This window comes from Cydia pomonella, chromosome 1 (genome assembly GCF_033807575.1).
Source record: "Cydia pomonella isolate Wapato2018A chromosome 1, ilCydPomo1, whole genome shotgun sequence".
Classification (NCBI taxonomy): domain Eukaryota; kingdom Metazoa; phylum Arthropoda; class Insecta; order Lepidoptera; family Tortricidae; genus Cydia; species Cydia pomonella.
The window spans coordinates 45451449-45464129 of NC_084703.1; the positions used below are offsets into that span (position 1 = coordinate 45451449).

Sequence of the window (12681 nt, forward strand, 5' to 3'; positions counted from 1 at the left end):
CGTAACCAAAACCTTTTCTCCATTATTTTTAGTACTACCACATTCGTAACTCTATCGGCCCAGGATATTTTTAGCATGCGCCTATATAGCCACATTTCGAATGCGTCCATTTTCTTTTCCATCGCTTTATTCAGAGTCCAAGTTTCGCAGCCGTAGAAAAGCACACTAACGCTAACGTTCGCAAACTAGATAAACAATATCCACAAAATAAAAAATAAACAGAAGGTCCGTTCTCGCCGTTCTTGAAAATACATACCTAAACTTGCCCGACTCACTAGGGTTGCTTCTGTATTAATTTCGAATTTTTAAAAGGAGTAGGTAATATAAGTTTACAGACATACATACATCTTATCATGTTTACATTCCTTAGAGACTGCATTTTGACGTACATGACAGTAGGTACCTACGTAGCGGCGGGGACGTCAAGTGAGCAACGCGCGCACAGCCCGACTAAGCTCTGCCCGAGAGTGCCCGAGAACGCCTGTAAATGTCACGTCTGTGTGCGTGCGGCGAAAATGGCACTTTGTACTGAGCGGACTCTGCTCCGGCGCGCGCCGCCGCTATTTACTTTGTGCAATAACCCTCTTATTCATAAACGTGTACTAAAGTTACGATGCCGCTTCTACTCCGCCTCTAAAAGCCGTGTATGTTACAGGAAGCCGGTATACCCATAGACATGGTGGGCGGTGTGAGCATAGGCGCTTTCATGGGCGCCCTCTGGTGCATGGAGAGGAACATTACTACTGTCACACAGAAAGCCAGGGAGTGGTCACAGGTACAGTGTGATTTTTGAACCATTTACCCCCTTATTCATAAACGTGTACTAAAGTTACCGTGCCGCTGATCATCGTTTGTCCCTTTTCATCATACTAATACGTCGGAAAGGGACAAACGATGATCAGCGGCATCGTAACTTGAGTACACGTTTATGAATGAGGGGGTTAGGGTTCTTTCTAAATTGGACATTCCATAGCTCAAGTATTGAAAAATCTATTTAGCTGGGACGATAAATGGCATGACAATCGGGGAGCGAGATATATACGAGTAGGACTCTCATAGTTAGATTTTGCTTATTGTTGTGTCGGTTTATGTGTATTTTGACTTAAGTCGCCGCAGAGTTGGATTTAATTAATAGTTATTTACGATACAAGTGCGAAGAATAGGAATTTCGTAACGAGTGGCGATAAATTAAAACACGACCGAAGAGAGTGTTTTGAGTCGACACGTGTTGCGAATTACCTATTTGCATATGTATTGTACAACGTTTTACAGTACATATGACCCTTTAAATTTTCGACATACTTACATAATGTGCTAATTTACGCACTAGTGCGGAAAAGTAGCACCATATGTACTGTAAATAAACTTTAACACATTGAACGCAAGACCTATGCGGCGCGGTACGTCATTATGAACCTTGTCTGAATGTGCGAAGGTTGATATTGGGCTGTAACACCGTCTATGCCGGTCAAGGGGTGAACAAAAAAACACTGACTACGTAAACAGTTTAAAATTCCATTATTTTATGGTATTTATCAGCAGTTCCACTTTAGATGTGCCAATAATACGTATTTGAAGAGTTCCCAACATATCTCCAGCAGAAGTATATGCCCATTCAAACAAAACATGCATTTTCCGAATAGATTTGGTCGTTTGCGAGAAATCGAAGAAATTACATAAACAAAAATGTACTTTTCACATGTGTGGAGTGGTAATAAATCGTCGTTTCAAAACTTATAGAGAAATATGTAAGCATAAAGTGCTCACTCCATAAATCAGTTTTCTTACCAAAACGCTTATTATTTTCGTAGTCGACATCTAGCGGATAGCGGATTTATCAGTACCGCTACTTGACACTAGATGTCACGAGTGTCGCGATTGACCAAAAGTGTATTGCTCAACAATTTACATCTAATATTACAAGCAGAAGGAGTTGAAAATAGAGTTCCGGTTAATCTGGTTATAATATTAGCAGAGAATTGTTGAGTATTAGACTTTTCGTTCGTCGCGACATCTATTATCAAGTAGCGGTATTGATAAATCCGCTGCTTGGCGCTAGATGTCGACTACGAAAATAGTAAGGGTTTTGGTAAGAAAATTAATTACTGATTCCTCTATAGTTGTGCTGTATAGATATAGAACAGAAAAACCCGGACAAGTGCGAGTCGGACTCGCCCACCGAGGGTTCCGCACTTTTTAGTATTTCTTGTTACAGTGGCAACAGAAATATCAGTGAAAATTTCAACTGTCTAGCCATCACGGTTCATATGATATAGCCTGGTGACAGACGGACAGACAGACAGTATCCTTTAAGTAAGGAATCCTAAAAAACGTTCTAAAAAAATTCATAAAGATTACTTACAATTCGATGGCCCTATCATACACATGGTAAAATAATAACATTTTCAATTCCAGAAAATGACCCAATGGGGCAAGCAGCTAATGGATCTCACATACCCAGCGACATCTATGTTCTCCGGGCGACAATTCAACACCACAATCCGTACGACGTTCGGCGAGGTCCACATAGAGGACCTGTGGCTGCCGTACTTTACTGTCACTACCGACATCAGTGCGAGCTGCATGCGGGTGCATAGACATGGTGAGTTGGACTTTATGAGTTACACATTAAGGTTGGTATTGGAGTACAAGAGATGTAGTCAATCGGAGCGTTCATGGTGTTCGGAAATATCTTTTCATCACACTTGCTCGAAAAAAATCTAATTTCATGCAGGTATATTGGAAAGGTCTATTTTGCTCCTTAAAAATATTTTTTTTATTATGTCAGTTAATCATACAGACCAAGTAGCACAAATGAGTTTTACTTTTAAAATACTGGCGTTTATAATTGAATTTTTTTTGTTTATGTTTAAAATTATTTAATTTGATTAATTTCAGCAGTTTAAAATAATTCTACATAATTTTCAATCGTGGCTGAATGCCGAATAGGTCTGTGCCTTCGATGTCCTGTCAAGAAGTTACAAAATGGCGAACGAATGTTTGATAAGTCACCGTATTCAAGAATTATTTCGCTTAAAATTTATTTTTTTCTTCGCAAGTGTGATGAAAAACATTGTGTGTAACTCCGGGGGTAAGAATATTGCAAACTCGTGTCCATAATTTCACTTACCCCCCTCGTTGCACAATGTACGGTCGAGGAAATTGATTCTTTAGCAATTTGCGGTTCAAGTAAATTTGGTTGTACATACTTATGCTATGAGCTTTCCAGTGTAAAGTGAACGACAACCTGCTAAAGAATCAATTTCCTCGACTGTACTATAAAACGCATTCCAAATTCAAATCATTTTAATTAGCTATATTGAGCGTTGTAATGTAACAAATTAGTGACGGGAAATCTCTTGTGTTCAGTTATCGTTGGTTTTCAATCATGGGAGTGGTACGGAGCCTAACCTCTTGATGATCGATGTGTTTAGAACAAACTTGAACGTTAACAAAATGTTGGTCCATTTTTCCATTTTTGGAACTATTTTTAGTAGATTAATAAAATATATACATTTAGTCAGGTCATAAGTTCTGTCGCAAAGGTTTTGACTGATAAAAAACCTATAGGTACAGATTCCTTATTATTCTTAAATATGGGTTGAAAGCTTATTTAATGCTGAATTACTTGTAATATAAATTAAAGTAATTTGTTGTCTCAGTTTTGCATAGTTCTATGTAATATTCGGAAAATGTTGTAGAAAACGTTGCTTTTACACGGTATCTGGTATCTTACATAAAACGAAAGCTAGACCTTTAATCTTTCTTAAATCATATTCTTGTGTATTGGTATTGCCAAAATTGCAATTGTACGCGTTTTACCAAACCTAGTCGTTGGATGGCAGTCAAAAATTAGCGTGTCACTGAAAAGTACCCTAAGTTTGAAGGGTATTAGTTGAAGTACAGACTTGTCGGAGAACTAAATGCTGTTAAAATAACGTTCTAATAAAAAAGGGTCATAAAAGTAAACAATTGTACCTATTTTAACCGACTTCAAAAAAGGAGGAGGTTCTCAATTCGACTGTTTTTTTTTGTATTTGTGTTACTCGATATCTTCGAGAATTATGAACCGATTTTCAAAATTTTGTTTTAATCGAACGGGTATAACCCCGAGATGGTCCCGTTGGCACCAAGTCGGGATCTGATGATGGGATCTTGGAGAAATCGAGGGAACTCTTCAAATGTTATAGGTACATGTATGGCCCTTTTGTTAATATTTGAAGTCGGTTTTATTTTTTGTTAAAAAGTTTTATTAATGTGACATTGATTTTTACTCCCTTTTATAAAGTAAAATTTATCACAATCCAGCCGCGTATTTGCGTCTAACGACAATCCCAAAGTAAAAAAGTAGTAAATAAAGACGCGATCTAAATTTTAAACTAATCATATTACATTTTGATCAGTATAAGGACCGTGCGCGTTGGAGTGTCTGCCATCTTGTGGCCTGAATCGGAACCATAAACATGTACATTTATACGTCACGTGTTTTCTTGTGCATAGTAAGTGCTGCCATCTTGTGGGCTACATCGGAACAATAAACATCACATTTACGCCTCGCGCCAAAAATCTGACGGCTCCTGTGCTGCCTCCTACAGTTCATGCACGCTCCCTATACAACAAGCTTTCAAATTTTATCAGTCAAAACCTTTGTGACAGAACTTATGACCTGACCAAGCATATATACATACGAATGGTTTTGGGTCTCAAGAGCTGGCTACGTAACTTAAATGCAAAAGTATTTTGTATTGGAAACATTAATTGGCAACTGCTTATTGGTTGTAACACGCGCTTTGATTGGTTGTGACTTACACTTACATTGTACAGTCGCCGTCACATATATCGGAGCGGCCGAGGTGCTCAAAGATATCTGAACACGCACTCTAGCGCCTTGACAATATAGGCATGTTTAGATATTTGTGAGCACCTTGGCCGCTCCCATATATCTGATGGCGACTGTATACCTATTTAAAATTCAATGTAATGTAAACTAACGCTTATAAAACAGGCATTGGCTTTAATAGAATTTTCCGTATATAGAACATTAAAGAGTCCGCAGCGGGCTCGGCCGAATTTCATCTTTCCATATATGTTTCCTTCTCATTTTAAAACTACGTGTTGGATTGTAATGAAGCTTTGCACATACAATGACATGAGGTAATTACAGGTTTATCTTATACCTTTAAACGAGCAATTCTTGTATATATATATTTCTGTGATCTCGGAAACGGCTCTAACGATTTCGCGGAAATTTGGTATATGGGGGTTTTTGGGGGTATACAATCGATCTAGATTAGTCTTATGTTTGGGAAAACGCGTGTTTTCGAGTTTTCATGCGTTTTTCTTTCGACGCAGAATATGTTCGCTAATTTCGTGTTGCCGGCCACTGTCCGTCTAGTCCAGCGGGTTAAGACGCGGACGGCTAGAAACGAGTGTTACGGGTTCGAATCTCGACCGGTGGCTAACTTTTTTTTTTTATATGTTCAAGTTTATACATAATTTTTTAATTTTTATTGTTTTAAACAAGTTTAATTTAGTAAAAAAATGTAGTTAAGATTATATCACCTATAGACCACCATATTACAATAAATAGTTATAACCGAGCAAAGCTCGGTCGCCCAGGTACTATAGCTCTAGCTTATAAAACAAACGAAATAGAGCAAGAACATGTTTTATATGAATATCTTAAATTCGCTGTATTTTTTAACTTTGGTATCTGAAGCTACACAAACTAATTACAGGCATAGATATACCTTATTCTATTGTAAGTACAAAGTTTCAGAGCAATTTCTAGTCGTTTTAAAATGAGAGCGTTCGTTTGTATGGAGAACGGAGCTTGCTGCGGACTCATAATGTGATTTTATACCTTCTATGCAGAAATAAGCGTGTGTATCTAAAATTGGCACTTTACGCGGTAAAATATAATATTTAATAATGAGTTCTAATGGTTCTGCATGCAAATTTTCATTATACCGCATAAACTGTCCGAAAATAATCCTTTGCCGAGTTATTTTCAATAAGTATAATCATCAAATTATTATACTAGATTAATTTTTGCAATATCGATTAATGTTAGTGGTTATATTTAAAGATTAAAATTGCCACTCAAATAAAAAAGTATACCTCGGATACATCAAAGAGAATTTGAAATAGAGATAGCCTTATCAAAAAAAATTGTAGCCGCAGTAAATTTACTGCCATCTTTCGACACATGATTAAAACTTATAGAACGCCATTTGACTTTGATCCTTATTCTTTCACCGATATGTGTTAAGTTTGTTAAATATCAAAAGAGGCGCCATCTTACCGGGCATCGGTTAAAGGTTGTGGCGCCATCGCTCGAAACGATGCCGCTATACCTTTGGCCTTTGGTCTATTAGATGGCGCCACTTTTTGATATTTAACAAATTTAACACATATCAGTGAAAGGATAAGGTTGAAAGTCAAATGGCGTTCTATAAGTTTTAATCATGTGTCGAAAGATGGCAGTAAATTTACTGTGGCTACAAAGTTTTCTTTGACAATCCACCTCTATTCCAAATTATCTTTGGATGTCTTTAATAAGTACCATAAAGTTAAGTTTTGACCATAGAGTCTGTATAAGCTCCGATGCACCGAGTAAGCGACAAATTGTGGTAGCGCCACTACAAAAGTCATCAGGCCAGTCCAGACGGGATGATCAAATCGACCGCTTGAAAATAAATTGGCGACAATCTCCAATTAGATCACCAATTTTAGATTTATTGTGATGTTTGAACGCACGCAAACAACCGGCCAAGTGGGAGTCGGACTCGCGTACGAAGGTTTCCGTACTTATCTATAAAAAGAAAATAAAAAAGGAAAAGAAAAGAGCGTACTCCCATCTTAAATGCCGGCAACGCACTTGCAACCCCTCAGGTTTTGCAGGTGTTCATGGGCGGCGGTAATCGCTTACCATGAGGTGATCCGTCTGCTCGTTTGCTTCCTTGTTGTATGGGAGCCCCCTTGAAATTTATTTTTTAATATTTGTTATAACGGTAACAGAAATACATCATCTGTGAAAATTTCAACTGTCTAACTATCACGGTTCATGAGATACAGCCAGGTGACAGACAGACGGACGGACTGACGTTCAGCGGAGTATTAGCAATAAGGTCCCGTTTTACCCTTTGGGTACGGAACCCTGAAAATGCCTCCAAACGCGAATACTAGCGTCACAAATTGGTATTCTTGCGTCTGCATCTCCATTTCATCTGTAATATCGGTCATAATCGGCGAGCCAAATTGGTGTTGGCGTCCACACCACCTGATTTGATCAGACAATTAATCAGACTAAACAACAACAACGACGACGACAAACAAGACATTTAATCAGATTGGCGAAAAATTGTTCCCGTCTGGACTGGCCTATATACAGGGTGACCTTAGTCATTGGACAAACCCTGAAATCCCACGTAGGGTTACTTCTCAGGAATGCTCTGACGTTAATATGTTTTTAATTATAACAAAAGATAAAATAAATAAAAAATCGAACAAAAGTTATTTCCAATAATCGACAACAAAAAGAAACACATTGTGTTAATCTTTGGCAGTGTTTTTGACAATTTTTCGAAATATTTGATAATGATGACATTTGCAAAAGTCATACTTATTACTGTCATAAATAAAAAAGATAATCAAAAAGGTTGAAGAATGTTCCATACTATTCTTTGAGGATATTACCTTAGGAGCTACTAACACATACAGGCTGCTCCAAAGTAAAAAATGGTAATTTGTTAATTTCTTCGAAACCGCTACACCGGTTGTTATGATACTTTGTACACTGGTTCTAAATACCCTAATGCATATGTACATTTCGGCTTTGTCCAATGGCTAGGGGCACACTGTATTCATAGGATTTTAACTTTGTGGTTGCGCTCTGCCGCTTGCTAAGTCCGTGTATCGTAAAGGTTTCTAGTTAAATTCTTGTTTGATTACTTGCAGTAATTATTATTTCAGAAAAATGTTTATTGCTCTTTGAAACCTATAATGTTTGTGGTATCAGTTTTCGATACCGTACCTTATGTTTTTATCAATGCATTCTTCGTTGTTTTATTAGTCGAATCACTTGTGCATAACGGTCAATGTGGGGTAATTCCTAAAATCACCCACGATTTAATACCATTATATGATTCAGAATTATCTGAATATGCCTTGCAAGTTACTTATAAATATATAGGGACAATCTTACATGTATCGACCTAGCCCCTAACAAAGCAAAGCTTGTACTATGGGCACTAGCCATTCATTCACTTGCTTTTGGTAACTGTAGTTACCAGCTGTTTATTTTTTATTATAATAATAGAAGTCACTTAAAAATATGAAGCACGTGAGTGGCTGGGCGATTATATCCAGTCAAGGTATTAAATATCGACACGGACAAAGTGCTAAAAACATGTACACACTACTTTAATGTATGGGCAATAAAATCGTGTATACATATTTCTGGCACTTTGCCCGTGTCGATATTTAATACCTTAACTGTACATACTTACATAGATAATTATATACATGTAAAATATCCATAAATTAGTAACAAATATTCGTGATAAACACGAATAAATGCCCTTACCGGGATTCGAACCCGAGGCCTCCTGTTTCGTTGGGGTCACTACCCACTAGGCTAGGCCGTTGAATAGTTGTTTATTTTAATAATGATCGTGCATGAACAATAGATGGCAGCACAGTAGCCCCCTATATCCATGCGTGTTGAAGGGTTTGCCATCTCGTGACTCGAATCGAAAGCGAAAATAATTCATGCTTCTCTAAAAAGCAAAGCAGGTGCTGCCTTACACCTACACTTCATGCTGGCTCTTTCGCATAGTAAGGTTTGACATCTAGTGGCTTAAATCTAAAAATGGAGGCATGATATGCCACAGAGAATTTGAAAAAGGTGGATTATCAAAGAAAATTTTGTAGCCACAGTAAATATACTGCCATCTTTCGACACATGATTAAAACAATTAGAACGCCATTTGACTTTGATCCTTATTCTTCCACTGATATGTGTTTTCGTTAAATTATGTTAAATATCAAAAAGTGGCGCCATCTAATAGCGTCATAACTTTTGCGTTATGTCTGGTAAGATGGCGCCACTTTTTGATATTTAGCAAATTTAACACATATCAGTGAAAGAATAATGATCAAAGTCAAATGGCGTTCTAATTGTTTTAGTCATGTGTCGAAATATGGCAGTATATTTACTGTGGCTACAAAGGTTTCTTTGACAATACACCTCTATTTCAAATTCCCTTTACCTACTCTTCACGCTTGCTCGTTCGCATAGTAACATCTGCCATCTAGTGGCTTAAATCTAAAAATGGACACGTGACATTCTTCGCGCCAATGTATAGGGGGTCTATGTGTACCCGTCTACAGTTCATCCACGCACAATCAAATAATCTTTGTAAAAGTGGCTTTCCATTAGAGAAGGGTCCTTGCTTCGTGTGCAATAAAGACCATTTTATCAGAATTTCTATTGGAAAGTACCTTATTGCACATGAAGCATAAAGACTTCTATGATCGACAGCCACAAATATTTAATTTTATTTTATTTGACTAACACAACACATTCATGGACAGGAAATCGTTTTTAATTATGTAAGTTTGTTGATCCGCTTGCGCTCGCGCCGCACCTTTACTAACCCAAGCCATTATGTAACAAATACACGGAACCATTTTACATTTTACGTCGGTATATTAAAGAATTTTGAAAAAATTTAGCGTATTTTACATCTATATATTAACGGATTCCATAAAAACGGGGTTACGTTCTTATTTTGAAACTACATGTCGGATTGTAATGAACTTTGCACATACAATGACATGGGGTATATCTATGCCTGTAATTTATATAGCTCCAGCTTATGAAACAAACGAAATAGAGCATAAACAAGTTTTATATGAAAAACTTAAATTCGCTGTATGTATCTGAAAGTACACAAACTAATTACAGGCATAGATATACCTTATCCTATTGTAAGTACAAAGTTTCAGAGCAATCTAGCTATTCGTTTTGAAATGAGAGCGAAACTACGTTTGTATGGAGAACCGAGCTTGCTCCGGACTCTTAACAATAAACATCTTATACAAGGTGTTAAATAAAAAAAGTAAGGACGCTAAGCACACATAAATTCATACATTGACCCCCTGTTTCTGTCTCTATCGAGCAATTAGATTTCTGTCCCGCCGATGAAGCCGGCGGTCAATGCCACTGTGCGAGCGGGTCAGCAAGACAATTTTGCGCGTGCGATAGAGATTGAAACAGCGGGTCAATGTATGACATTCGTTGTGCGCAGCGTTCTTACTTTAGGTGTCGATATTTTTGTGTTTAAATCTGTAGATCATACCAAACAAGTTTTTTTCTATTAGACTTTCTAAAAATCCATTCGTATCAAAAAAAAAATAACACCCCAAAAATATTTATACATACTGTAATTTTTAGCACCTTGTACATAGAATGGATTTATGTACCCAAATTTGATCGTTTTATCTACTGAGATATAATAACAAATAGTATAATCAAATTTCTTGGTATTTAACATTATTTTTCCATTATTCGGTATAATTTCGAGGAAACATTGAAAATGCTTGGAAACCGATTTTAGTCAGATAATATAATATAACTTTGTTGAAAAAGCTTCCTAGTAAGTCACTTTCGTTCAATGCTCTACATACGTTATTTAAGCGCTAAAATATATATTGCATGACATGTATATCGAGATTTCAATGTAGATTTACCTCAACAGTTCTGCAGACCAGTACCGAGGTCGATAATACACAGCACTACACAATTTCAAAGCAAAAATAGCTATGCATTTTAGTAACTGAACACATTTTGTTGAATTTCAAAAATGTGTAACTGTTTCGTTCTTACATCGAGACACAATCTTAAAAGTATTACATTATTCGCCGTATGTTGACGACCGGTTTGGCCCAGTGGGTAGTGACCCTGCCTACGAAGCTGATGGTCCCGGGTTCAAATCCTGGTAAGGGCATTTATTTGTGTGATGAGCATGGATATTTGTTCCTGAGTCATGGGTGTTTTCTATGTATTTAAGTATTTATAAATATTTATATATTATATATATCGTTGTCTATGTATCCTCAACACAAGCCTTATTGAGCTTACTGTGGGACTTAGTCAATTTGTGTAATAATGTCCTATAATATTTATTTATTTATTTATTTATTTATTTGCTATGTGCACGACTGTCACGCAACCTAGCGCTCGCAAGTCTAAAGGAAAACGTCAATGCACTACATCTTATAAAACTACTCCAAAACTAAAAACTACTGAACGGATTTTCATACGACTTTCATCTATCAATAGAGTGATTCTTGAGGAAAGTTTAGGTATATAACTTGTTAAGGTTTTGTGTAAATTGGTTGAAATATAACGATGTTGTCGGAAAAGATCACTCTGGCTAGGAGCTTTAATCGAAAACGCTGAATCCGTTTGAGCTATAACAACACAATGTATGGTGGTGTATCTCTTTAGTTAACCGATATAGATACTTGACAATCAGTAGGCCTAAGATAGACGGCTCTTTATCATTTGTCATTATGCCTGTCACGTTCTAACAAGTATGTAAGTGCGAAAGTGACAGGCATAGTGACAGGTGATAAAAAATTCTGACTTTCATCTTATTGTCACTCAACTGAATAATAAGTTGTTAGTTTATTAACTAATACATATTTTAGATTTTTTATAATATTAATAGACTAGTTTTCTCAATCTAGTGTTATAAAACAACTCCCTGTAAGTTAAACTACGTCATTTTTACGTCAACATGAAATGTACGGGTCCTGCTTATAACATAACATGTAGCCCGTGGAAGCTTAAACAGACCGGTCTCCACAAACAGCACCCGTTCACGAGTATGACGCGTATCACAGCCTTCGCCTCCCTCAACATATACACCGTGGTTTTTTTTTTCGTTAATTTCAAGGGTGCATTCCTGAGCTTAAATTAAGTAAATTTCTCAAAGACACCGGTGTTCTATTTAAGTCCATTTTAGAGATAATCAATAATTAATTTTTATCTTATAAGGCCCTTACGAGCGTGTACACTTGCCTTATGGCCTGTTTACATATCGATTAGTATTTAGTATGAGTGAATACATTTGCTACTAAACGTAAGCACTATCTCGGACGATCGTTGTTTGAAATGACATTGATATGTCAAAGTTTTCAATTGTTTGGTTGAGTTAAATGAAATTTCCGTGTTACAACAAAGCTATATGCAACATTTGAGACCTATTTATAAAAAAAAAAAGAATTTTTTTTTTGTTTTTATTAACCCGGCGAAGCTAACGGAAATCAAAAACACGGTGTATATAATAATAAATATTATAGGACATTATTACACAAATTGACTAAGGCCCACAGTAAGCTCTATAAGGCTTGTAGGTACCTAGATAACGATATATATAATATATAATTATACATACTTAAATACATACAAAACACCCATGACTCAGAAACAAATAACCGTGTTCATCACGCAAATTGCTCTTACTAGGATTTGAACCAGCTTCAAAGGCAGGGTCACTACCCACTATGCCAGCCCGGTCGTCAAAATATCATATATCATACAGAGACATCAGGTTAAATGGGATAGTTCAACATTCAATAAATGTACAGCGGTGGCATCATGGTTCCATT

General features: G+C 36.7%; 1 protein-coding gene across 9 annotated transcripts in view; it reads left to right on the forward strand.

Moving 5' to 3' along the window:
• Nucleotides 1-12681, forward strand: part of LOC133525012 (neuropathy target esterase sws) — a 94545-nt gene that overhangs the window by 49990 nt on the left and 31874 nt on the right. For all 9 annotated transcript variants that reach the window (XM_061861209.1, XM_061861242.1, XM_061861270.1 and 6 more), the window contains 2 exons: nucleotides 656-775; nucleotides 2416-2602. In XM_061861209.1, coding sequence (XP_061717193.1) covers nucleotides 656-775; nucleotides 2416-2602 — 307 coding nt within the window. The remainder of the gene's footprint in view (nucleotides 1-655; nucleotides 776-2415; nucleotides 2603-12681) is intronic.